The sequence below is a fragment of the Syngnathus floridae genome, chromosome 10 (assembly GCF_059516105.1).
Source record: "Syngnathus floridae isolate MCC-2025c chromosome 10, RoL_Sflo_1.0, whole genome shotgun sequence".
NCBI lineage: Eukaryota > Metazoa > Chordata > Actinopteri > Syngnathiformes > Syngnathidae > Syngnathus > Syngnathus floridae.
This window is the reverse complement of record NC_142422.1, coordinates 5741778-5769477: the sequence shown is the minus strand read 5'-3', so window position 1 is coordinate 5769477 and position 27700 is coordinate 5741778. Positions and strand designations below refer to the sequence as shown.

The 27700-nt window shown below is 39.7% G+C and overlaps 1 protein-coding gene across 1 annotated transcript; it reads left to right on the top strand.

Annotated features, from left to right (window-relative positions):
• The first annotated feature begins 84 nt into the window (after positions 1-84).
• sntb1 (syntrophin, basic 1) lies at positions 85-27679 on the top strand. Its single transcript, XM_088387293.1, has 8 exons — positions 85-739; positions 8308-8557; positions 14326-14443; positions 14549-14638; positions 16478-16617; positions 17234-17430; positions 22850-23079; positions 25460-27679. Exons 1-8 carry the CDS (start codon positions 256-258, stop codon positions 25550-25552), a joined length of 1602 nt encoding a protein of 533 aa, XP_088243419.1. The 5' UTR covers positions 85-255; the 3' UTR covers positions 25553-27679.
• Positions 27680-27700: the final 21 nt, after the last annotated feature.

The window sequence follows — 27700 nt, the reverse complement described above, 5'->3', positions numbered from 1 at the left end:
TCAAAATGTTGACGCGTTGCACACACACTGGTCGCAGAGGTTTGATCGTCAGATAGCGGACAGCAAACTCCACCCAACATACACTTACAAATACATGCACGCGCACAAACACGCGCGCGCTGAGCAGAGAACCTGTGGAAGCGTGCTCCGCAAAATACGTGCTGCTCGCACAGCATCGCGTGGAGAAAAGTTGTGCGGGTCAAAGTCCGGCAGCTCGGGTGCAAGCAAGACGTGTGCCGAAGACATGGTTCAAACATGGCCGTAGTCTTAACGAGCGTGCAGGAGAGTGGATTTGTGGAGGTTCTCGTGCGGGCTCGCTGGCACAAAGTTTGGGCGCACTTAAACGAGGAGGCGCTCACGTTGAGCTGCGAGGACGACGGCGTCAACTCCAACGGAGTCGTCACCAATGGATCCTATCTTGACAACAACAATTCCAACAATGGTCCGAGGCTGCCGGACCTGCCCGAACCCGTGCCGGAGACCATCGCCAACAGGAAGCGGTGCGTCAAGGTGACCAAGCAGGACGTCGGTGGACTGGGGATCAGCATTAAAGGCGGCCGGGAGAATAAGATGCCCATCCTGATCAGTAAGATCTTCAAGGGGTTGGCTGCGGACCAGACGCAGGCGCTATACGTCGGGGACGCCATCCTGTCCGTCAATGGGTTCAACCTGAGGGACGCGAGCCACGACGAGGCGGTGCAGGCGCTCAAACGGGCTGGCAAGGACGTGACTCTGGAAGGTAAGCATGGCCATCCTGTTGATTGACGTGGTGAGTGGCTGCAACAAGAAGCTCAATTGTGGAAGACAAACACTATCCTACCTACTGACCTACTTTGAAACCAAAATTCTATTTTTGTTCCATGACATTTTATTCATTTATTCTCAAAAGTATTTTCATTTCATAGCTTGTATTTTGGCTCGACTGCTTTCAGTACATGTAGACTGTAGCTTTAAAATAGAGTATTTTATGCCTCTATCAATCTAATCTGCCCAGGTCCTTCAGAATCAATAATAGTGGCTGATTTTACCAAAATTATGGGAATCTTTCTTTGACCAATTATCGCTCAAATACAGTTTGTCCTCACGGTGATTGCCCCTGATGAGCTCAGCGTTATTCCATGATTGGTTGGTCTGAGAAAAACATGTTACAGCCAATTTTGAGAAGCAAATGGTCATGTGCACTGGCCATGCGTCCAATCTTGAAACAAATCTTTCTAAGGTTCTGGGTTTGAAATTTGGGTCTAGCCTTCCTTTGTGGATTTTGCACATTCTCCCCAAGAATATTGTCATTTGAAACTGCACACAGGTATAAATGAGTGTTAATAATTCATTGTATGCACCCTGCAATTGACTGGCAGTCTTCTCACCCAAAGTCAGCTGGGATTGGCTTCAGACCTAAACTGCACTTTGAGCGACAGAAATAGGCTCCTGCTATACTGCCATGCTACAGAATATTTATGACAGCATTAAACACAGACCTGCAAACTATGTGTTTTAGCTGGACGTGTGAATTAATTAGTTGATTAATTGATAGCACAAGAATTGTGGACCATGTAGAAATGGTGTGCACAACTTTGTTGCAACCAGCAACAGCTGCTTAAAATGATCTGAAGAACAGCTCAACATTAGCTAAGTCAAAGATGAGTTTGCATCGTCTCAACAATAGCACACCTTATACAGGCTGTGTTTACATGTGCTTTATATGTTGTCTTTAGTAACTTGTGTTACACCAATTGCCATTGCAGAGCTTCCCTTGTGTCATAATTTTACGTCAAGCTCGTGAGACCTTCAACGTGCACTGAAGTGTAAAAGCAGAGGGGGCGGCTGTGTGTGGACTGCCAAAAACAAAGCAAAAAACTCTATCAACCATGGCACCAGACTCTTCTACCAAAAATTCTCAGGAGAGCAAACATGATTGCACATCAAGAAAAGCATCCAAAACACTTGTAAGCTCAAGTTTTTAAATTTACAAGAAAAATGTGGGTGCTTACAAGAATTCAAAAATGCAAAATATAATTCTTGAATATTTCTCCCTGCCAGTTGATTGCATTCATTTGGCTTCCTGGAGAGCCAATAAATCACACCCTGTTTGGATGAATACAATAAAAGCAGCAGGCATCCTGAGGACTAAGCCCCTTGGACAAAATTCTCACTTCTATGCAATCTATTTCCCACACTTTGAATGGTGCTGATTAATAACAACAGTCAGGACATGGAAATTGCTTGTTGTGTTGAGCTCTATCATGTTTCTTTAGACTTATTCTTATATTTGATGTCATGGTCGCATAGCATTTGACCATATATCTAATCAAAATGCAATTTAACTACTTGTCACTTCACAGCAGCAGAGGTTGATCGCTTTGTAATTTGCCACCCCTGAAATCAAAGTCAGCAAAGTTCAGATTGGCTGATTATATTCTGCTACCACTTGTGTGTACCTGTTTTAATGTAGTTTTTCTTCTTTTTGAATAACTGAACATTTGTGTTTTTTACACGCTAGTTTTTATGGTACAAAAGATTTGATGGTGACTGTTCGAGTCATTTAACCTATTGATAGATTTTCATCATGCGATTTCTGTTTTGTTTGTGAGAGCTAAGAAATGGTTGGTCATAGTTACCACTCATATGATCAAAGAATCCGAAAACCTCCATCATGGCGGTCATGGTGTGACATCATCTATGAGTTGCCTTTGGAGGTGCCACTGCATTTATTTGGCGAAAAAAAAAATAATGAATGCCTTCCATCTCTAGGAAGGCTCTTATGCAACCAGGCATTCCATGTTCCAACTCCCTTTGCTGCTTTTTTTCTATGCAAAGCTGAAATAAGTTGAGTTTCCTGCTATCTCACTCACTCATGCAGTCGCGAGTTTACTGACATAAACAGTTGCTTTTAGAAGATGAAAATTGCACTGATAGTAGATTACTCTGAAGGCTGAACATCATTTTGCACACATACTCACAGGCACAGGAAAATGGATCATGTAAGTGCCCACTTCTGAGTATATTCCTGTTCCCATGAGGACTCTTGAATGACGAGTATCTCACGTGGTCGTGTGCGTACACACACACACATGCACACACACACGTCCACAGTGATGATCCTTCCCAGGGGAACAAGGGGAATACATTGCAGAGGGGAAAAGCAGAATTGATAAGAAAAATAAGCAAAGGGAGCGAAGCAGTGGGACCGGGGGAGAGCGTGGAGCAGAATTGTGATTTTTTTTTTTTTTTTAATGGAGAAAGACCAATGGGGAGAGCAAAGCTGCAGGAGGGATAATGAGGAAGGAAAAGAAAGTGATGCGAGGATACGTAGATGTAATTCTGGGTACACCAGTGCCGGGAGTTTGTGGCACACTGAGTGGATGCGGTCAACCATTTACCCAAGCGTGTATGTTTCATTCCCAATGAAAAATGTGATCTATGATATTCCCACAGTTCCACTTTAGTCCTTACTGTAAGTCGTTTTCTGAAACGGGAGAACAGCAGTTGGGATGAGAGAGAAATCAAGAAGAAACCGATTGGAGAGGTGGGACATCGCTGTGTATTTTTAGCAATGTTTTCATCTTGTTAAGCAGATGGAAAGAAAGTTTGCGAAAAGCGACAGTTGTGTGCTGAAGGTTGTGTGAGCAAACAATTGATTAAGAAATATAATGTACACTATAAGGACAAATGTTTGTGGACACGCCTCATGGTTTAGCTTCAGCAAACAATGTTTTTGAAAAGATAATTCTTTCTCTACCAAGCCTTTGCCCCACTGCATAAAGTAAGGGCCATAAACACATGTTTGGAATAGTTTGGTATGGGACAACATTGCTGGCCCGTGCAGGGTCTTGACCTTGCCCCCATCAAACCCCCTTCGGGATTACTCGAGGTATTTTCAGTTCTTCAATTCTCTGTTCAAGTTGCGACATCAACATAACCTTACCCCCAAACCATGTAATGTCATTTTTAGAAAAAATGATTAACTCTGAATAAAATTGTACAAATGGGTCACCTGTCTGCTCTCGCACTAACAGAACAAAAGGTCTTTAATACTGAACAAAAGCATACGACTGAGGCTATATCATCTTCATAATTTCTTTTTCAAACTTCTACAGCCCATAAAATGAATAAAACAAGAAGCTGAATACTAAGCAGTGCATTAGGTGCACAGCCACACTTGCAATTGATTGGTATGTATATATCTTAATAGTTTGAACTACATTTTTTTTATCCACCTACTCCACCGTCTCCTGCATTGAAAGGTAGACTAAAAAAAAGAATTTAATCAAAACATCTGTCTTACTTGAGCAGGAAGCATATGAGTCAGTGGCCTCCAAGCGTTTCGATTTGCCACCCAACAATCCACGCCTGTCATCACCTGACAAGTGTGATGAGGCAGCGTTAGTGTGCCCATCGTTGTATCGTTATTGTCAGTGTCGTCTAGACCGATGTTCCAGTCACAATGCGTGTGTACGTCTGAGACTCAGTGAGGAAGCCAGAGTGGATGATGATGGTATTAATGACAATAGTGTTGTTGTGCTGAAAATGCTCAATGGAATTGTTCATTCCCCGCTTTATGTACAGTACGCTTACACAACCAAGCCGATTGCAGAGATGCTTCATAAGAGAAAGACAAACTCCCATTGCCTCCAGGTGTAATCACTGTTCTTATGTCTTTTGTTGTTTGACCCAATTTCCTGGAATGGTTGTTACAAAACTCGAAGACTCATTCTTATCCGAAGGCTTATATACGTAACTTCAGTAGAACACTTGAAGGGAAAACTTAAAGCCAGATTCACTGGAATGGAAAAACATCTCCGAGACATCAAGTCCACTGGCCTCTTTGTAATGTGTTGATGCTCACTGATTAGCAGTTCACTGTGAGAATGAGAATTGAGGTCGGCGTTGGAGTTCGGTTGTTACAGATGGAAATGCAATTCCCAAAAAAGTGGGTTATGGTTTGCCATTTAGTAAAACCTCTGTTGAGTTGAGAGTCCTGAGACTCATCACTTCTGAACTGAACTGATTCATAAATCATCTGTCAGGCAAGATCCCAATTTTTATTTTTTATTTTTTTTTTTAAGTGGTTTGTCTTCAGATCAAAACTTGATCTGAGGTATACGATTGACATACCGTCATCGGAACACCAACTGAACATACGTAGACGGCAGCTGAAAAGCAAATCTCCTTCGGAATGATAATTATGTAAAGTTGAGTTGAGCCCTGACCTCGCCCCCATCAAGCATTTCTAACGTTTGAACTACAACAGAGCTTGCTCTTTTTGTAACCTCTGATCGTAGAAATGTTCTTCTGGATGAATGCACGTTGAAATTCCCGCAAACAGAAGAACCAAGGAGTCTGTTGGCTTCACTTTCATTACTCGAGTTGTATTTCTTTGCTTATTCTTCAGGCCAACACAAAATGGTTTCATTGAACATGACACAGTACACAGTTTTGTCAGCGCAATCTTAACATCTTCTTACTTCTAGGTCGATTAAGCTTCCAAACATTTAGAGAGGACTTTGGTTTTTCTTGTCTGAGCTGAGGGATGTTTTTACATGCCAACATTTTACTTGATCTGAGTGTGTTGTTTGAATGACTTTAGAGGTTCAGTGACAGCTGTTCCAGTTGGCCTCCTTGGAGAGAGCCACTTGGAAGCGTTTAGTTTGTTTGTAATCCTTTGGCGAAAACAGGAACTGGGGGAATGCCAATCCTTTCCAAACTATTAAAATAAACTTGTTTTTTTTCAATCATGGTGATTTGTTTTTTTGGTGCCTTATAGAAGAAACAGCAATGTGCAATTCATTGGTAGATTCTTCAGTCACCGAATCAGATTGGATTTTGGCGCTGTTTTCTAGCAGCTGTGTCCTGTCTGTTTTGTTTCCAATTCGTATGTGTTTTTTTTTTTTTTTGTCAGAGACTTCTTCATAGTCATCTCTCATTGTCACATGTGTTGATGCCAGCTTTGTGGTTCTTATTGTATGTCCTAAGCTTCTTAAGTTTCTGCCTGCACTTAAGGGTGCATTTCCTCCATACAAATGACACATAATTATTCTTTCTGTCTTTGTTCATGTGCAGCACATTGCAGGGACAAGCTTACATTATGTTCTTGTTAAAGGTGAAGGTTACACCACGGCCATTCTCCGAGGAAAGATTCCTCGAATTGTAACAAATATACCAAAACAGTTGCTGTGAAGGTCTTGTGAAAAGTGAATAAAGCCTTGTATAGCTGCGATATACAGTAGGGCTTACAAGGGAAGCTTTCATTCTGCACTCACAGGAGACTTTTCCAAAAAATGTTTTGCCTCCTCTCTGTTCTCCTTTCAACTTTTACCTTTCTCGTCACAGGCCTAATGAGAGGACGTTTCTCCTTTATCCGCTACATTTGCTCACCAATTAAAATTTCCTTTCAGAACATATGGAAGGTCCCCTCAACTTCGAGAGAAAAAAAAAAGCAATTGTCAAAAAAACAATTTAATGAGACTGATGAAGTCATTGCACAACTGGTGCTACTGTTGACACTCTTCAGCGTCGGAGGAAATAAAATGTCGTATTTACAAAACGTATAATTGGATGGGGTTGAGTAGAGTTTAACAAGTGAAGTGGTTTTTGACGAGCGAATGGGGTTTTTAATGGGGGCCGAGCAGCTGGTCGCTGGTGGTAGGCTGTCACTCATCAGAAGAACTGTAAGAGTGAGCTCCAAATGAGATGCAGAGTAGTTACTAGAGAAACAATTTGGCAAAGGCTATTTATGCAAGCGATCTCCAGAAGCAGTTAAAGAACTCGTAAAAGTTGGAGTCCCGCCATAAATTTCGGGAAAAACCTGCTCTAAATGTCATATAAATTTGGGATGTCAGACTGTCACAATGTATGCTGAACTTACTCCTGCCGGTTAGAAGTCTTTACTTGTTGCTATTGTTTGAATTTTCACATGGGCCGTCAAAGTGATAAGTTTTAACATGGCAGCAGTTTTTCAAATATACTTGACCTCAATTGGATGATTAGTTTTGACTTCCAAACTGCAAACATCCCGGAGGTGATTGTAAGGTTCCACTGTATTTACTTCTTACTGCTTGCCATTTATATACTAGTCTGGCACAGAGCTGGTTCTTTGACAGAAACAGGACCTGTGGGAATATGCACACACAGACATGCACAGTGTAACCATTTTCACCAATGAAAGGAACTCTTGCAGCTCTATTTGTGACCACACTTGAATGAGATTACATCAGATCTGCTTGGAGATTTAAAATATATACATGAATTTGATTCGGGTCATTTTTAGAACTGCAAATTAGCAACTGTCTCCCGGTTTCAATTGCTTTGTACATTTTTGGATACATATGAGCTTAGATATGTATATTTATTATGTTTTCCAACGTTGCTTGTCATCATGAATGAAGAAATAAGCACGACACGGTTGTCACGTCCCAGATTTGGCAGGTTACCTGAGGTCTTTATCATGTACCATCTTTTTACCATCTGCTAGAATAAATCAGCCCTTATTTGGCTCTCTAATCTGACATAGCTGATGTGACTCAGTGAGTTATTCTTGTTTTGCAAACGCCGTCTTTGGTGGGCCATTGTGGACAGTCTCATAAAGCCACGATTCCAGTGGCGAATGCCTGCTTGTTGTCGTCCACAGGTTGGCGGCTAGGCTTGTTACCGTTTCACCATGACTCTCTTGACAATACTTTGTATGCTGGATCCCAAATGTCAGCGGCCATCTGCCAATTATACACAACAAGTACAGCGGAATATGTCTGTTCCACATAACAAGCATACCAAGGATTCAGAATGTGAGATATAGGCGGATTTGAGCCCTTACGTGAAATATGCATGCCTCGTCTGTGTCGCTCTTTCTGTGTTTGATCTGTCTTTTGACGTTCTAGAACAATCTGTGTTCATCAACACTGAGCGTAGATTTCTTTGTAGAGCCTTGCACCGTAAGAGCACTTTACATTTGGGTGGAGTGATTGAATGTTCTCATTTTGCATTTTATTTTAAGCATCATGCTTGGTCTGTGGTTTACAGTATTTCTCTTGAGGTCTCATTTCCTTTTTTTATTCACAGTTCATGCGCTCATTAGGAAATATCATGATATGCGTACCTATGTTATAGAGTCTTCAGCCAACCCAACATTCATTTTTTTGGTATGTGAGGAAACTACAGAGAACATGTCTAGCTATGATTCAACCCCAGAACCTTTGACGATGCGGTAGATGTGCTCCCGTGTTGCCTCAATTATTTTGTGTGCATAATTCATACTGTAAATGTTACCATTTGCAGTAACCCTGACATTGTTGCCGTTTCTTCCCTGTTTAGTCAAGTACCTGCGAGAGGCCACGCCGTATGTCAAAAAGGGCTCACCTGTGTCAGAGATCGGATGGGAAACCCCCCCACCTGAGTCGCCACGTTTCGGCAGCACTCACATCACCACCTCCCCTTCCTCCCCGGAAAGTCGAAGTCCTCCTCATCCCCAGCCTTCCTTGTCCCTGCAAGGCGATAGGAGATGCATTCCACTTAAAATGTGTTACGTAACCCGAGCCATGACCACAGCAGATCCAGACAACAGGTAGCTGACGAATACAAATTTTTTACGCTCATTTCCTCCTCATGTGCATACTTATATTACATTTTGACACAATGATTAACTGCTCCTGTAGATCGGTGGGTCTCATCTAAGGTGAAGAATATGCAGTATTTAGTGTCTTAGTCTAAAATAAAGTATAGAGTATTCCACTTTTATAGATTAATGATAGAATCAGATCAATAAGAAATGATCTGGAATGCTTAGTACAATCATGTTAGATATTTTTCTCAATCAACCAAATTTAATGTTCACTGTCACGCCCCGGAAAAATTGCAATGGCGCTCTTAGCTGCACTTTGACAAAGCTCACTTGACTTGCAATTACAATTTGAGAGGCTCATGGTGGTTAAACATTCACTGGCTTGACAATATTCTGCACTTGACCGCTCTGTAGTTTATACGAGAATTTGGGGTCAATATTCCAACTCGTAATTTTGTGTGCCAACGTTACAACAGTATTTCGATGTACAGATGTTTGTATTATGGTATGGTTGTATGTTATCTACTGTGTTCTTGTTTATTATTTTGCACTTCTGTGTCAACGGGTGAATTCATTAGTTTTTACTTTGGGGTGGGGTGGCAAATGCATTTCACAGCTTGGTGGTAAAAGCTGAGCCTCCACATTTTCTAGAATGTAATTTTCAAAAGATGCAGGTGTTAAATTTTCTGAACTACTTATTGGTATTAGTATTTTTTTTCTTTCTTTTTACTCTCTTTTATGTCCTCCATTTTATTTCTTATATTATTTTACAGTTTAACCCTTTCGCATGCTTTAAACACATTTCAACTAATCCAAATACACTTTAAACCCACGCAAACATTTGCACACATAAAATGAATAGAAAATTGTACATACTGTAGACTCTATGTGCGAGTTACTGTATGTACGTACTGTGCCTGGTAATGGGTGACATCACCAATTCTGTGCGAGTGTCTGGCTTGAGCTGTGGCAGACAGCAGCTCCTCTGTGAGTATGCTCAAAAGTACAATCTATGAGCCACAATAGAGCGGGAAAACACCGAAAGTATTTTTAACCTCAAGTAACACCTGGAGCGGATGTACAGTATGTGGTGTGTCCCACTTTGGGTGAATTGCAGATTCATCACATTCTCTCGGGCTTTTCCAGGTCTCCTGTGCCAGGTGTGTGCATAAAAAGGGAATAGAGAGAAAGCCAAACCACATGTGGTTGGGAGAGGTTTCATTCCACCACCCATGGGAGCACCTGAACAGATGACTATTGAGTTCGACATAGTAAACACAGCAGATAAGGAATGCAGTTGTACTCACACAGATGAGTGTTGAGGCCGAAACTAAACATTTCCTCCCTGTTTGCTTCCCACTTATCATTGTTGCTCCAAGCATAACACCTTCGTGATGTGTACTTTTGATTGATTTTCTTTTGTGGTGGGAAGTTTATTGCTAGACATATTTGTTAGACTGGCATAGCTCGGGGGTGTGACATAATAAGGTTTTCTCACTTGTACTCAAATAGCCACTTTTTTTTTTTTGCTCAATACTTACCACGTCTGGTCTTGTCCTCAGCTGTGGGCTGTATGTTACGCTTGCATTAATCATCACTTGCATATAGGGAAACACCTTTGAGGCCCTAGATGTTTTTATTAACATGATTCCTTCTACCACAGAGGTCCGCAACCACCGGGCCGCAACCCGGGACCAGTCCGTGGGTCACTTGGTACCGGGCCGCCAAGCCACCACAGAGAATTTTTTTTTTTTTTTTTTTATCGACGATCAATTAATTCAGGTTAAGGCGCTCATCCCGGTCAAGTGACAAGTTTCCCCCCTACCTTCCTTGCAGTGGTTGGTGCTCTCGACTCTCACCCCAGTGATCCAAGTTCAAATCCTGGTGGGACCTAAAATATTTTATCATGGAAAAATTTGCAACACAGTTGCTCATGTGCCCCATAAAACCATACTTTTTTTTTTTCTATCAATGTTTTACCAGGTAAGCCAATTTACAATGGCGACCTGATATATGTACCTTCCCTGCAATCCAACTAAGGGTTTCATAGTGTAGTGGTTGATGCTCTGGACTTTCACCCCTGCGGCCTGAGTTCAAATCCTGGTGGCACCAAAAATTTTTGACATGGAAAAATTTGTTGCTCGTGTGCAGCCCCATAAAACCATACACCTCACTGAGGGTGATGGCTCGAGCCCTGGGATTAAGGTTGAGGTTAGGGTTAGGGATAGAGCTAGGGCTAGGGTTTGGGTTAGGTTTAGAGCTAGGGTTGGGGCTAGGGTTAGGTTTAGAGTTGGGTTTGGGGTTAGAGCTAGGGTTAGGGTTGTGGCTAGGGTAGGGCTAGGGTTAGGGATGGAGCTAGGGTTAGGGTTAGGCTTGGGACTAGGGTTGGGGTTAGGTTTAGAGCTAGGGTTAGGGTTGGGTTAGAGCTAGGGTTAGGGTTGGGGCTAGGGTTGGGTTAGGTTTAGAGCTAGGGTTAGGGTTAGAGCTAGGGTTAGGGTTGGGTTAGTGTTAGAGCTTGGGTTAGGGCTAGGGTTAGGGTTAGTGCTAGGGTTAGGGTTGGGGCTAGGGTTAGGTTTAGAGTTGGGTTTAGAATTAGAGCTAGGGTTAGGGTTGGTGCTAGGATTAGGGTTAGGGTTAGAGCTAGAGCTAGGGTTAGGGCTAGGGTTGGGGTTAGAGCTAGGGTTAGGGTTGTGGCTAGGGTAGGGCTAGGGTTAGGGATGGAGCTAGGGTTAGGGTTAGGCTTGGGACTAGGGTTGGGGTTAGGTTTAGAGCTAGGGTTAGGGTTGGGTTAGAGCTAGGGTTAGGGTTGGGGCTAGGGTTGGGTTAGGTTTAGAGCTAGGGTTAGGGTTAGAGCTAGGGTTAGGGTTGGGTTAGTGTTAGAGCTTGGGTTAGGGCTAGGGTTAGGGTTAGTGCTAGGGTTAGGGTTGGGGCTAGGGTTAGGTTTAGAGTTGGGTTTAGAATTAGAGCTAGGGTTAGGGTTGGTGCTAGGATTAGGGTTAGGGTTAGAGCTAGAGCTAGGGTTAGGGCTAGGGTTGGGGTTAAGTTTAGAGCTAGGGTTAGGATTAGAGCTAGGGTTAGGGTTGGGTTAGTGTTAGAGCTTGGGTTAGGGTTAGGGCTAGGGTTAGGGTTAGTGCTAGGGTTAGGGTTGGGGCTAGGGTTAGGTTTAGAGTTGGGTTTAGAATTAGAGCTAGGGTTAGGGTTGGTGCTAGGATTAGGGTTAGGGTTAGAGCTAGAGCTAGGGTTAGGGCTAGGGTTGGGGTTAAGTTTAAAGCTAGGGTTAGGGTTAGAGCTAGGGTTAGGGTTGGGTTAGTGTTAGAGCTTGGGTTAGGGTTAGGGCTAGGGTTAGGGTTAGTGCTAGGGTTAGGGTTGGGGCTAGGGTTAGGTTTAGAGTTGGGTTTAGGGTTAGAGCTAGGGTTAGGGTTGGGGCTAACCCTAACCCTAGCTCTAACGCTAACCCTAACCCTAGCTCTAACCCCAGCTCTAACCTTAACTCTAGCTCTAACCCTAACCCAAGCTCTAACCCTAACCCTAGCTCTAACCCTAACCCTAGCTCTAACCCTAGCTCTAACGCTAACCCTAGCTTTAAACTTAACCCCAACCCTAGCCCTAACCCTAGCTCTAACCCTAACCCAAGCTCTAATCCTAACCGTAGCTCTAACCCTAACCCGAGCTCTAACTCTAGCTCTAACCTTTTCCCTAGCTCTAACCCTAACCTTAGCTCAAAATACCTAACCCTGGCTCTAACCCTAAACCTATCTCTTACCCTAACCTTAGCTCTAACCCTAACCCTAGCTCAAACCCTAACCCTAGCTCAAACACTAACCCTAACTCTAACCCTAACTCCAGCCCTAGCCCTAAACTTTAGTTATATTGGCAGCACACGAGCAACTGTGTTGCAAATTTTCTATGGTAAAACATTTTAGCTCCCAATGGGATTTGAACCCAGGTTGCCGGGGTGTGAGTCCAGAGTACTAACCACTACCCTATGGAGCCCTCGCTTATGTTACATGGAATGTATATGGTTTTATGGAGCAGCTCACAAGCAAATGGTTGTTATATGAGGCAGCACACGAGCAACTGTGTTGCAAATATTTCTATGATAAAATATTTTAGGTTTCACTGGGATTTGAACCCGGGCCGCTGGGGTGAGAGTCCAGAGCACTAACTACTACACTATGGAACCCTCGCTCACATTGTGTTGAATATACATGGTTTTATGGATCAGCTCACAAGGAAATAAGGTTAAATGGGGGAGCACACGAGCAACTGTGTTGCAAATATTTCCATGATAAAAGGTTTTTAGTCTCACTGGGATTTGAACTCAGGTTGCTGGGGTGTAAATCCAGAGTACTAACCATTACACTATGGAATCCTTGGTTTCGTTGCAGGGACGGTACGCATATGGTTTAATGGAGCAGCTCACAGGCAACCCGTATAGATCAGTGGTCCCCAATCTTTTTTTGCGCCACGGACTGGTTATCACGGGTTATGGTTGGGGGCCTATATAAATAAATAATACATTCATCTAAATAACTAAAACATTTACAATAAATATATAAATAAGATGAAATAAAATGATACGACTTGTATAAAACAAGTATAAATGTGTTATTTATTTATAAGTAATTATGTATTTATTATTTATTAAATTATTTATTAAATATTATTCTAACCCTAACTTCTGCTCTAACCCTAACTGCAAACCTCTCACCCTCACCCTCAGCTTTAGGGAGGTGTATGGTTTTATGGGGCACATGAGCAACTATGTTGCAAATTTTTCCATGATAAAATATTTTAGGTGCAACCAGGATTCGAACTCGGTTAGCTGGGGTGAGAGTCCAGAGAACTAACCACTACACTATGGAACCCTCCACTTTAACACAGGGAAGGTACGTATATCATGTTGCCATTGTAAATGGCTTACCTGGTAAAACATTGAATTAAAAAAATAAATAAAAAAAAGGACTGGACTCTCAACCTAGCGACTAGAGTTCAAATCCCGGAGAGACCTAAAATATTTTATCATGGAAAAATTTACAACACAGTTGCTCATGTGCCCCATAAAACCATACACCTCACTAAAGCTGAGGGTGAGGGTTAGAATAATATTTAATGAATAATTACTAATAAATAAATAATAACAAATTTATGTCGTTTATACTTGTTTTTATGCAAGTCGTATCAGTTTATTTCATCATATTTATATATTTATTATAAATGTAGTAGTTATTTATATAAATGTATCATTTATTTATATAAAGGCCGGTCCGTGAAAATATTACACGTAACCGGTCCGTGGCGCTAAAAAGGTTGGGGACTACTGTTCTACAGGATTGAACAGGAATGATGGCAACAATTTGAAATGGCGCCGTGTTACATTATGCACCATGAAGCCTGGCAAAGAACCCTTTCTTTTAAAAATTCACATTCACTGAGCACACAATCAAAGAGCAGCTCGCTGAAGCCCAGAAGCATTCCATAGATACATGTCTTTGGAGGCCAGAAATACTCCCTTACGGTAAAAGCAGATTAGTGAAGGAAATTTAGAGAGAAACGCCTATTTGTTTGAAATGGCCTGCAGAGGTTTTGTAAAGCACGGCAACTTTATTGCATCTTAACCAGGATCAAAGAAGTTAAGAATTCAACGTAAAACAAGAGCATTTGATTGGCTTGGGGCTTCAGGCTAAAAAAGATATAGAGAGAATAAAGAATCATATTTTGTACTCTGCCATTTGATTTCTTCACTTTGATGCTAAAATTGCCTTCTCCAGACAAGTGGAGCTGCACTCCCCTGATGCCAGACACACTGTGGTACTGCGCTGTCCAGACCAGCCATCTGCCCTCACTTGGTTCTCCACAATGCATGCTGTCACATCAACACTGACTCAGGTCTGTCGCCCATTTCCACAGCAATTATAGCATACACGATATGATATACATATAAGGGATGTACTCGATGTAGACGTACTAAATGATCACGGCATCTCATTACAGCAAGCACTAGCCGAGGTGATTCATCACACAACCAGGTCAGGGGTTGCTGGCAGCAAAGAGATCCGACACCTGGGATGGCTGGCAGGGAAGGTAAGCAGCGAATGTAATGTGGTGGTTTCTCGAAAGTTGACATCCTGTTTTGTCTAGCCATCACCCGTGGATCAATCTCGTGTTATTTTTGTGCTTGCAGTTTGAGTTGGATTTTGTTTATTGTGTGAGTTAAGGTGTGTTTCTAAACTTGTTTTTCCATTTTATAACCAACTTCTTTGAAAGGATTGGGCTCTTATACCATTAGCACAAATTTGGAAAAAAATACGACACAGTGATTGATTGCACAGTCATAGGGTTAGTCTAAATCATAGGTGTCAAACTCAAGGCACGGGGGCCAGATCCGGCCACCACATCATTTTATGTGGCCCGCGATGACAGATTTCAACTTTGTGTCATTACTTAAATTATAAATTGTCTTCAGTTTAAAACATTTTTTTAGATATTGCTTGCAATTTTTAGTACCATTCACTTTTTTAAAATATTTGAACAGTTTTTACTAGTCTCTGATTTCAAAACTAGTTATTCATCAGTTTGTTTTTGTAGTCCATACTGTATATAGAAGACAATGACAATCATAATGGCCCTCCAAGGGAATTTATGACTACAATGCGGCCCGTGCCAAAAATGAGTTTGATACCCCTAATCTAAATGGTTAATCTTAATATTAGAATCCTACAGAAATGATGCAAGTGTGTTTTGTGTACTGTTTCTCCACACACAAAACGTCCACATGCACCAAGCAAGCTTCTAATCACATCGCACTCACCTTAATGATCTGTCCAATTGTATCCTACTAACATTAGCAATACTTCATCTTTAAATTCTACCCATTATTGCTACTTGGCAACAAATTCTCATTATTATCAAAAGGTGACCTTTAATCCTGAAAAATCCTCCGACGTGATTGGCTAAGACAGATCTTCAAAGAGCAGCTTAGGATTCCGTAGCTAGGTTGCTGATAAAGTCTCATAATGAGAATAGTTAGGAACGGAAAATACCAATCCATGTGTGGCATATGTATACGGGAGCTCTCGATGTAAAGGATTAACTGTGTGGCTTCTGAAGGAAATGCGAGAGAGGTTTCTCTGAAGCATGGGGGTTGCCTGAAAGCAAATGTCTCAATCATGTACCTATGCACAAACACCAGAAATGAATTTGCATTTCCATCACACATCCCCGAATGGATCATATTTCTCTGGCATTCCGTTTCAGTTATGGACTTGCGAACAAAGAGAAAAACAAATCATGTTCGGTCTGCATGTAAACACAGTTATACAAATTTTGTATTCCATAAACATTACTTCTCTGTTTGCTTGAGTTTGTGCTTGAGTAACTTTGGTAAGGAACAATTTCAGTACTTTGCACAGTCAGTGACATTTTCAAAATTCACATTAGGTTTAGTGGACGGCTGCACAGATAAACATTTGAAGCAATTGTTCCAATGTTTAAAAACAATCCTCAAACTACAGAATGAATGGATTTTTATATTGTTAATGGGACAGACAACCTTTCACACTCATCATCACATCATCACTGAGTGGGAACTGAACACACTGATTTGTTGTGGAAATGTCCAAATAACTAATCAAGTCAGAACTTGTCCAGGAACATCCTTACATATTGCAAGGCTCATATTACAAAGGTCACGGGGGAAGTACCAGACCAGCTGGCTGAACTCACAACCTGACCATAATCTGTGCAAGTCTGAACTCTGGCATCTGGTATTACCTATTACCAGAAAATGAATTGATAGAAAACACAAGAATAACGTGTTAACTTCAATCTTTTAATGTTCTGATGAACTCACGTTCACAATTTGTTATTGATCCCAAGTAGGATCACTCAGTGCTTTCAACTGTGTGCTGTTTATTTGTGCAGCAAAGTGAAAGTGAGAAGCAGTGCTGGAAACCTGTGCTGGTGGTGGTGACGGACAAAGACCTGCTGCTCTATGACAGCCTGCCACGGAGCAAGGAAGCCTGGCAGAGTCCAGCACACACGTATCCTCTACTAGCTACGCGGTGTGTCCATCTTCACATCCACACAATTGAAACGTGCTCGTGAGGTGCTGCTGTGTAAAAATGTATGGTTGGGTGTCAAGGATTTATGGAAATGTACAAAAGCCTCAAGGTGTTTGTGTTTTTGAAAAGTTTCACAAATTATTTATTTAAACAGTCCTTGGTCCCCGTCTGTTTTATCAAACAGCATATTTTTAATGCGGTCTTGGATATATATTTGGTTGGAGAATATGAGCCATGCAACTTTGCTGGTCATAGCATGTACTAGCTCTGTACACTTTGCTAGAGATGTAAGAATGTACATTGCTATCACTTGTTAAATAAATAAATAAATAAATAAATAAATAAATAAATAAATAAATAAATAAATAAATAAATAAATAAATAAAATTAAATTAAATTAAATAAAGCTTCGCTCACTCAGTTAAGAATGTTAAAATGGAACCAGCAAGGCTGTAAATTAAGATAATTTAAGTCTGAAAGAAATTAATTTACTTCCACTGAGAAAATTTTGATTAAAATGAGAACATTTTGTAAGTTAACTAATGTCTCGGAACAGATTGTTTGTCTTTGCAAAATCCACTGTGTATTCAAATTGGACTGTTTGTGTTCTCCCCAGTCTGGTGCACTCTGGGCCTGACACGGGGTCCCCTTACTCAGGCACCGAGCTCTTCTTTGCCACTCGAACCGGCACTCGCCTTGGAATCGAGACTCATCTTTTCCGAGCTGAGACCAGCAAGGATTTATCCCTGTGGACTCGACAAATAGTCAACGGCTGTCACGCATCAGCTGAGATGATCAAAGAAGTCAGTACCAGTGAGTACAGCGCCGTCACACTGACAATGATGTAAATGTGTATACACAGTGGTACCTTGACTTAGAAAGCTAATTTATTTCTAGTTTAATCTCATAGCTGATGTATTTAAAAATCAATTCTCTGCTTTGAAATGAATTAAAATGCCACAAATGGAAATAATGAAACATTTGAGGCCAGCCCACAGTAACGCTGCAAATTTTAGTTGTAATTTATAATAAAACATAAAAGAATGTGAAGCAATAAGCTTGTTCAAAAGTCATATAGATATACACAGATAGCAGTGAAGTGAAGTGAAGTGAAATTTATTTTTGAACATAAAATCATTTTTTCACATTTTCACATAATTTCATGTTATGCCAAATAAGGCACATAAATCAACATGTTCAAAAAAGGAGAAGGAAGAAGCTATTGCTTGTTTTTTTTCCTACCCCTTTTATACTTCATAATTGCAGTACAGTCGTGCATTTGTAAAGACTTCCTTAATGAGTGACATCCGGAGCTCTGACTCCCCCTCCAGTTAGCCACTTTCCTCGCATGACTATCTGCTTCCTTTTGTATCTGTGGCTCTTCTTTTGAAACATCACTTATCCGTTGGCTTGCAACACAGAGCCAAGCAAAAAAAAAAAGATTAATCAACCAAGCAATTTCTCATAATTTGCATACATTGTAAGACAAGGTATACCTGCATATTAAAATCAAAAGCTTCTTTAAAATGAACGTCACCTTAAACATATCCTCTGTGAATTGAGATAAAAATGCATGGAAGTACGAGGATGGAATAAATCACGCGGCACAGGTCACTGCGCTAGATCCTGTAACACTTCCTCAGATGTGTTCAGGCCTGCTGCAGCAGCACACATCGCGAGAAGGCGAGGGTATGCGTGGCGCACAGCCTTTAGTGCTGCGAGCCTAAAACAAAGTATTAAACCAAGCTCACCATGTGGAATGTCAACACAAACGTCCACAGAAGGTAGAAAAGAGCCATATGGAAGATGTTTACAAGCTATTTATAGACGAAAAGGGCATTTTTCTGCATGTTTGTAATTGTTTATTTACTGTCAAGGGAATTCCAACAGTACCCCCTCCCCCTTTTCTCTTTGCCTCCCTTTTCTCTCTCTGCACAAAATGTCCTGGGAACTGCACGTCTCCCATGGGCGCCCGCCCCCACTCCCTCCCCTCATCACACAGTGCCAAGTTTCACTTCAGACCTCTTGTATCCGGCAGTAAAATCCACTCCATGCCAGCTTCACATACTACTCGTTAATTTGTTTAACTCGTTCAGTAACTCGTCATTTCTGCTTCATTTGATTGTCGCGTTTGCACTCACAGCAAGTGTTCGATCACATCTGCAGTTTCGAAACGGAAACACCTAAAGGTGTTTTATTGCAGTCATATTGTTTACGGTTAGTTTTGGGGAAACGTGACTTTTCTTAATTGTATTTAGAGCCATGACTAATTGTTGTCTAGACAGAAGGACATGCTTTGTAGCGGTTTTAGAATTGACAGTTTTTTTTCCCATCTATTGATTTCTTTTAGTTCACACAAGGACAGTGGTGGCAAAGGTAAACAAAAACCACATATCGTTTCATGTGTGGAGGGGAAAAAACTGCACAACAAACAGCTGCCTATTCAAGCTAAACTGCAATCATGCATTATTTAGAAAGAAATCAAGTGAAATGTTCTCTGATGATAAATAATTAATCCGGTTAGATAAAAAAGTATCGGAATAATATAAACTCCTTGGGAAAGATCTCACCACTCAACTTGCGCTAAATGACTGAGACTGACTTTTTTTTTTTCAGTCACACACCAAGAATAAACATCAAGTCACTGAGTTTTCCAATGTGAAAATCCTGAGAAGGAATTGAATTTGTCATCTGAATGCAAATTATACTTAGAGCTTAACACAGTGTGGACAAATGTTCCTTAAGGGCAAAACAAACATTCAATTGGAATTCAGGTTGTATTGTTGTTACAGACTCCACCAGTTAAAGGTTGCACAGCATTCGGTTCTTAACGGCTCAATTATGCAAGTTGATTTAAATATATTAGAATGTTATACATATATTAAACATCCTTATTTTCTTTATAATGTAATATTCACATTTCATCAGATAGTAAATGTTTTGTTTTGTTTATTGTTTTGTTTAAATCTTTGGGAAAGAAAAAAAAATATTATAAATCTAAGTTATTTTCATGTTTGTTATTCAATTTTGTGAGCTGAAAGCTAATTAAACAAAAAAAATAACTAGGCAAATAATAACAAGGAAAGCTGAGGCAAGCTGGAGTAGTCAGATTTATAAATAGCTGTATGACTTATAGTGTTTTACCAAATGTCTTTTTCTCTGAGTGGACGTATAGAATTACAATATTTTACCAGCGCTGCTGTGACACCCTAAGTGCAGAACGGCGAGTTTCTAAAATCATCATCATCATTTAATATCTTTTCCAAGCTCAAACATGACAGTAAAATTCAATGTGGTCCCATTACAGGCTTTTATGGTTTATGCATATTATAATTAGCATCTACTGCATGTATCACATCAGATCCTCTCTGTTACTTTTGCTTGACGATCACAATTTCTCTCACTCTTTTGCCTACCATCAGAGAAAAAAAAAAGACCGTTGATGCCACTTGAGAAATGTTCTCGTACTTTCTCGGTGTCAGTTTGTGCGTGCGTGCGTGCGTGTCGCTAGTCATCGGATAGTTTCACTTTAAATCTGCAACCACAAGAAATTTATATTGTAAATGCTGCCCAGGGTTTTTCAACTTCTTTCTTTGTGACGTTACACTGACAAAATAGCCATTTGAATTTATTTGAATAAAACAGAAATACGCAGGTTCCTCAATTCAATCATGTGTAACAGATGCATATGTTCAAAATAAGTCAATTCAAATGTTTTTTTTTGTGTAGTAGAGGAGGAGAAGCAAGAATAATATGCCAAAGTGCATCTGGTACACACATTTAATATTATATGTAGCCTATTGAGCCAAAAACTGCCTTTATTATGCAGAAACATTTTACAATGTATTTAATGTTTCTTCCACAACCTTTTAAATGCACATTTTTTGACCTTCTTATCATCATAGAAATGTGTGCTTTCGTTTTGGACTACTTTGATGGATTTGATGTAAAGGTCCAAATGTGTGTTAGCAACAGCATGAGAAATAATCAACTGGGTTTTTTGTTTTGTTTTTTGTTTTTCCCAATCATTTCACTAAACATGGCAAAAGTACTATTTCAAGTGCTGTTTGAGAAATGTTTATTGGGATTGAGAGTATCTTCTGGATTCTGAGTGTAAACACTAAAGAAATAAATCAGAGGAATGTAAGAATATGTGGTCAGGAAGGTTAGTGATCGACAATGTCACGTTCCGATTTAGGTAAAAATTTGGGTTACGTTGACATTGTTGTTGCTGTTGTTGAGCAACATCCGGCTGGATTGTGGATGAATTGTTGCTGTTCATCTGTTCTTCATTCTTCTCCAGCACATCTTTCCCTCTTTCCCAAAGTCAGATTTTTTTGCACTCAGTTGTAGTTCACATTAAACAAATGATGGAAAACTTTGAGATTGGGAGGCGGAACTGGTGAAGCAAATCAGTTCTCTGGTATCCAAGCAACTGATGAATTATCCATTCATGCTTTTGACGTAATAATTTAAGGCAATGTGGCACAGTCAGAAACAATTGCAGTTTGGTGCTCATGGGTGGTTCTCAAATAATGAAATGCAAATTGCCGTAGCTGACAAATTGGGTATGATTGGCTGTGACATTAAGTGTAGTGATTGCGATTGTGAGCCAATTCTTTCAGCAGTGTGCTTTTATCATTAAAAAAAAAAAAAAAACTCATGGAAGGGTTCAAGTCGCATGTAAAACGATGTGTCAATACCGTTTTTTTTTCTACTAAATTATTCTATGTAAATGTGCGGTATCTGAACTACTAGTTAAATTAAAGAATTTCCATGTGCTCAATCATAATGTGATGCACATGATCGGTGATCAAACGAGAAGCTAGATTTAGTTCTACAGTAGATGAGGTTTCACTGTCGACAAAACCCATCCTAGTCAGACAAGATGCTTGGAGAGGCTACAGAGAGCTGCAGTGCACATACTTGAGTAACCACACGCAAGCACGCAAATATGGGCTCTCTGTAGACAAGCACTCACATGCGCGTGCACATTAAGTGTATGCACATCCTTTTCTGGCTATCAGTAAACAATAGCAAGATAATAACTTGCCTCTGGCTCTTTGCCCCTTCTTTGCCCAAACATGCAGCTCAGTAGAGGAAATGATGTCAAGAGAAAGGAGCTTCAGAAGTTTATATTTTTTAAAAAAACAACTGCATGGGAACTTTTATGTGTGTGCCAAGACAGATGTCAAGATTTTCAAATCATGGAACTTCAATGGACTCTGAGGGGCAGTTAAACAGATGTGACATAAAAGCGCAGCATTGTTGTGTGAAAAATAACAAGCAAATGAAATGCAGAAAAAGAGAGATTGTAGTGCTGCTGAACAGAGAAATGATGCCCAATGGTGCGTGTAGCCAGCAAATAATCAGTCAGCATTAAACGTGACATAACAAATAACTATGGAGCATACAGTATGGCGATGAGCCTGTGTGATTAATTACACACTTTCCAAAGAGGCGCTGAGCTATGGTCGCTTTTATGAAGCATTTGGACTACATTACATAAGAAAATTGGCATCCATATCTAGATTACTCAACCAATCTTAATTTAAAGAGAGCCAGTTGAAGATGAGAGTTGAGACTCAGGGTCCAACTATTTATTGTAATATACTTTTTAAGTAGCCTAGTCATTGTATCTACATTTGCATGTAATTAATACTCCAGTCAGCTCAAATTAATTCAGTACAATTCAAAAGCACAAGACTGTCAACATTTATACAGTTAAGTTTAACATACCCAAGCAGAATTTCTGACATTGAATTTTTTTATATATTTTTTAAGATGACTGCTGACTGGGACCATCTCGCTATTTGATTTATTGCAATGTTTCGTTTAAAGACGGTGACTTCCTGAAATGCCTTCTAGTTTAATATGAATCACATGAAAAAAATATGTCGTTTGAAGGATCACTTCTGTTTTCTTTGGAGGAAATTAGAGAAGGGAAAAAAAATAAAGGAAATGTTTGTCACAGTGGACACATCACATTTGAACTTCTAATAGTGGGAATAACTTTCTGCATGACTTCTACTTTTCCACTCACTTTTTTCCTTCCGTTTCATAGAAACAATTGAGGGTTATTATTTACAGAGTTTTTTTTTTAAATGTCATTTTAGATTTCACTATTAAAAGTCACTTAAAAGTTAACCAACTTTTACACCACAACCACAATTTAAATGGAGAACAAAAAAGCTCTTACTCAAATAATGTACACTCGCAATAAATCTTTCAGGTTGTCTTTACCTGGGTCAGGAGTCCCGGCTGGTGATCCACTACGAGCAAGGCTTCTCCGTGTTGGCTGAACCCAAAGTCCAAGACGTTGAGAACGGGAACGACGGACGACGCCATAGTCCAACCAAAATCCGAGTGCTCCTTTCCTACCCTTTCGAAAAACTGAGGATGTCATCAGACGATGGAGTTCGAATGCTGTTCCTGGACTTTGGAGGAAAGGAAGGGGAGATTGTGAGTCTTTTCTTTTCTTTTAAAAACACAAAATGACAAGTTTACATGCAACAATCATAGTTTAGGTTTTATGACCGTGAAAAGAAGTCAAACAGAAAATAAAAATACTAACCTGTATTTTATTGGACTAACTATTAACCGGCAATATGTTGGAAAATTGCAGGTGACTCATAAAATAACTCTTGAAATAAAATCAGCTGCAGTTAGCGGTCTCTCCCAAGACTCCCATGCTTTGAGACTTTTAATCAGATTCAATCACTGCGTAACAAGTCGAGGTAGCATTTTTTTTCCAATAAGTCAGGACCAATTACAGTCAAGATAAAAAAAAAAAAAAATCAATGGAACATGTGCCATTGCCTTGCGAAATGTTGGCATTTTCATTTTGGAAACCGTCACTTTGTTTCATCCCCTGATCAACATTTGGTGACACTATGAATATTAATGTGGGTTTCATTTGCTAACAATTTTTAGAAAGACAGCAGTGAAAATGCTAAAAGGGACTAAATTAATTACCCTCATGGCTTATGGGATTTAGCTAATGTAAATGTAGATGTTTTGTCTCCATACAAATGTCTCATTCCTATTTACAGCTCAGTAAAAATGGAAATTCTCTGTTGTCGGCTATGAGGGGTGATTGTCAACACGGCTTCATCAAAATCCCAAGGCACTTGTGGATTTGGCTGATGGCTCATTAGCTCAACTTTTGAAAGACAAATCTGCTGGGCCTTTGCTTCATCTTGTTGACTTTACTGTCATTATTTGGCACAGACACAGTCTGTTTCTAAATTTGTCTCCGCTCTTGACTGTTTACCTTTCCCGTTGAGAGATGTGGACTGAACCAGACCAGAATAGTTATCTGAAAATTAGACTGAAGGTCTGCATATGAGCTATGTTAAAAGAATGCACTTGCCAACCCGGTTCAATCCTTTCATATGGAGAACCAAAACTACCACAACAAAAATAAATAAAAATATAAATTAAAACAAATGTACCAAATATAATTGAATAAATATTTAATTATATTTATTTTGCTATAGTTCTTATTTATTTTATTTATTTTTGTAGTATATATATATTTTTTTGTGTTTTATTTCCGTATATTTTTGAAAGTACGTGTAGAAGTCGTCGTATAATTTGCATATTCAGAGTTTTGTCAGGGACGGTAAAAACTGTGCTCCATAAAAACACACCACCAAACTGTTATTGGACAGCTTCAGCACTATAAACATAAACCTATCCTTTAACAGCTTAGAGTATGTTTATTGTTCTGAAATAGCGGATGCCAAAATTCTTCACACACGTTCAAAATTAGGTTGAACATATTCCATACAGTTTTATAAAATTCACAAAAATTCATAAATTATCAATGCAGATTAAAAAAACATAGATCAAGAATGGACAACTTAACAACATGACAAAAATGCCACTTTAAATTTAGACAAATAAAGTACTGTATTTTACATTTTTCATAACAAATTTCCCAATGCATGTACTGTATGAAAAGTCCATAAAACGATTTGAAACAAACTATACACTAGATAGAGTATATACTAAAAGTAATGTTTTTTTTTTTTTTTTACCAAAGCAATAGCAGGTGCATTTTGAGCTGACAGACTTCAAATTACATTTTGTCAACTCAAGCACTTTATCCAGGTGTTTACCGTTTCTGCTTGAGGCGCCAAAACTGTAGCGCGAACAAAGGAGCTCTTGATGCTACTCGAGGACTGAAGTCAGGGATACCTGCACTTCAAGGTTGATTATCCGTTTTCTTTTTACTGTAGGGATGAGTGGACACCGGTCTTTTTTTTTTTTTTTTTTGCTCCCTCAATTTTCCAGTGATGCTCCGATCGATCGAGCACCGATTGTGATTGGCCGATTTCCAACCAGATACCAGCCCCTGTACTGTTTAGCATCCATCCCCTTTTTCTTTACAATATGTCTCAAAACAGTGTCATCGTATTAATTTTGATTGCATTTTAAGTTGTCAGCAGACTAGTGTAAACATGCAGACAGACTATAATTAATGCACCGTGGTTTACTGGAGAAAAGCTGTCATTATCAAAGTTTTATTGGAAGAAGCAAACAGCGGTTTAAGAGGGAATTTATAGGTTAAAGCTTCCTTCCAGGCCTCAGGAAAGAAAGTGAGTCATTGATTCATGAAATGGTCCATTGTTAGGAAGGTCTTTTGTTCTTACACGTTTTAATGGGAATGTCTTAACCTTGTTGCAATGGGAAATGTTGACCTTTTAATGTCATTTTTACACTTGGGATGTGCCTGAGTAATTTTTTACACTTACTCAGGATGTGCCTGTTTATTTTGCTTCCTCTGTGTTTCATGTTACATGTCCAGAATGTCACTGTATCCATTGTTCTCTTACAGCAATTGGACCTCCACTCATGCCCCAAGCCAATCGTCTTTATCGTCCACTCCTTCCTCTCTGCTAAGATCTCCAGGCTGGGCTTAGTGGCCTGATGGCAACCCCTGGGTGGATTTCTGTTGCTATGGCCACATCACTGCAGACCACGTGCAGGAGATAGACAACATTCAGTCCAAGACCCAAGCTGAGGGAATGTAGCCTCTCTTTGATCCACAAAACAATGAAGAAGCAGGTTGAGATATCGTGCTTGTTTGTCAAAGAGCTGGAAACTGACATCAGTGAACAAAATGTACTCGGAGCAGATGGACGGATACGATGAACGTGAAAAACGATTGGGCATTAACGACACATTCACTAATTTTATTTCAGTTACTATAGAAGTAGTAAGTTGATTTTATTTAGCAATCATATTTAATTTATTCATAATATCTGTGAAAACACTCTGAATTTCACTCTGTTTACTTTTTCTCCTGTTAGCAATATAAACTGTTTTAATCAACTATACAATACACACAAAAAATTTATTTGGTTTTTGAGTGAATGCTAACGATAAATCTATATTTCACTTGCAGGTTAAATTAATTGGACCTGAATTTTTGAATGCACATGTCCAACTGTTCAATGGTTCAATACCTTTTGCACAAGTTTCTGTTCTCTAGCTAAGAAGCTAAACGGCAAACTTCTCAATGGATGTTTGATCCACATCCAATCCTTTGCCTTCCTTTGACACTTCCAGTCTCTCGGCATTACTGTTGCAACATGATGATGACACCCTGTGACACTCAAAGCTCAGCGCTGATCAATTGTGAGGTGTCGTCTTGGTGTTATGAAGTTCAAATGTGAGCAGCATCTTTAAATAGCATTTCTATTTCAAGCAAGACATGTATTGTGTAATATGCCACGTTCAGGCATTCGGTAAATCCAGACGGGAGACGATCTTTTGTTCTACGTTCAATTTATTGGCATCGATCGACATGTACTTCCTACTTTGTGTCTGTTCGTCTCCTTTCTATGTCCCTTATTCAACCTATTAAGCGTGTTTGGGTCCTTGAAAAGCGCTATATAAATTGAATGAATTATTATTATTAACAGGTACAAATACATCTCTCGCTACATATTCGTGCATCCGTACATCAAACACCTGTTGTGAATTGTATCGTTCAACTCCTTGTTAGAGAACAGTAAGATGTGCTACCAAATATCAAAACGTTGAACATTTGGACAGTTTTAAATTTTATTGCTCAAATAAAGTGAATAAAGTGCATTTTAGAATCATCCTGAAATTTCACCTGAAAGCCAAATATCCTTATGGTTTTGTGAGTATTATATGTTCCCAGAATAGAAAACTCAACTAACTCAAAATACATGACAGTATTGCTTGAGATCTTTGCATTCAAAAACCAACTGTGCTATTAGTGTTGAAAGTCAACTTATATTTTTCCAACTCCGGTGAATGAAAAAAGTAGCTACGCTAAAGAACTATGTAGGATATGACCACATTCCTCTATAAATTTCAGCTGTTCTTAAAATACAAATTTTGCTGCCTGGGATCATTAAATATAAATTAATGAATTATATCTATTAATTTCAAATCCGAAGAATATGGTGGTAGTTAGTCTTTATCAGCCCTCTGACCATTTCTTTTCCTTCTAGTGATAACAGATTGCCATTATCACATGTAAGACAATACTGTACGTGTAACTGAGTGCTCTAATGTAACAAAATCCGCCACCAAATGATCAGCCTATGTGGAACATCCAAAGTCAAACGTACAATGAGGAGTAAAGTATCGTTAGGTCTTTTGCAATGAAGCAATCAAGCATTAACGCAAAACACCGCAGCCCCGTCGTTCTTGTGCCTTGGAAATTGATCGTTTTTGCGAGGAATACCTCACAGGATGAACGCGGAGCAACATTGTGTCTTGAGGACATTTGCCACATTAGCAGTAGTCATCTGATATATTGAGTTTCACATGCTTTGTTCCCTTTTTTGTGCACCATGAACAATGATTTTGCAACATGTTTTTGTGTCTTGCTCAAGTGACCGTTGCAATGATGAAGGCGCAGCAACAATTTTAGAAAGACGACAAATGCCACAATCACAAGTAAAGTACAGCGTGAGAGGTTTTATGCTGCTTCAAAATAATGCCTTTTCGTCATTCGGAATAACAAACCAATGTTTTTAACTCAATGGATGCACATAAATGATGTATTTCAAATTGATTACATGTTTGTTTTTTTATT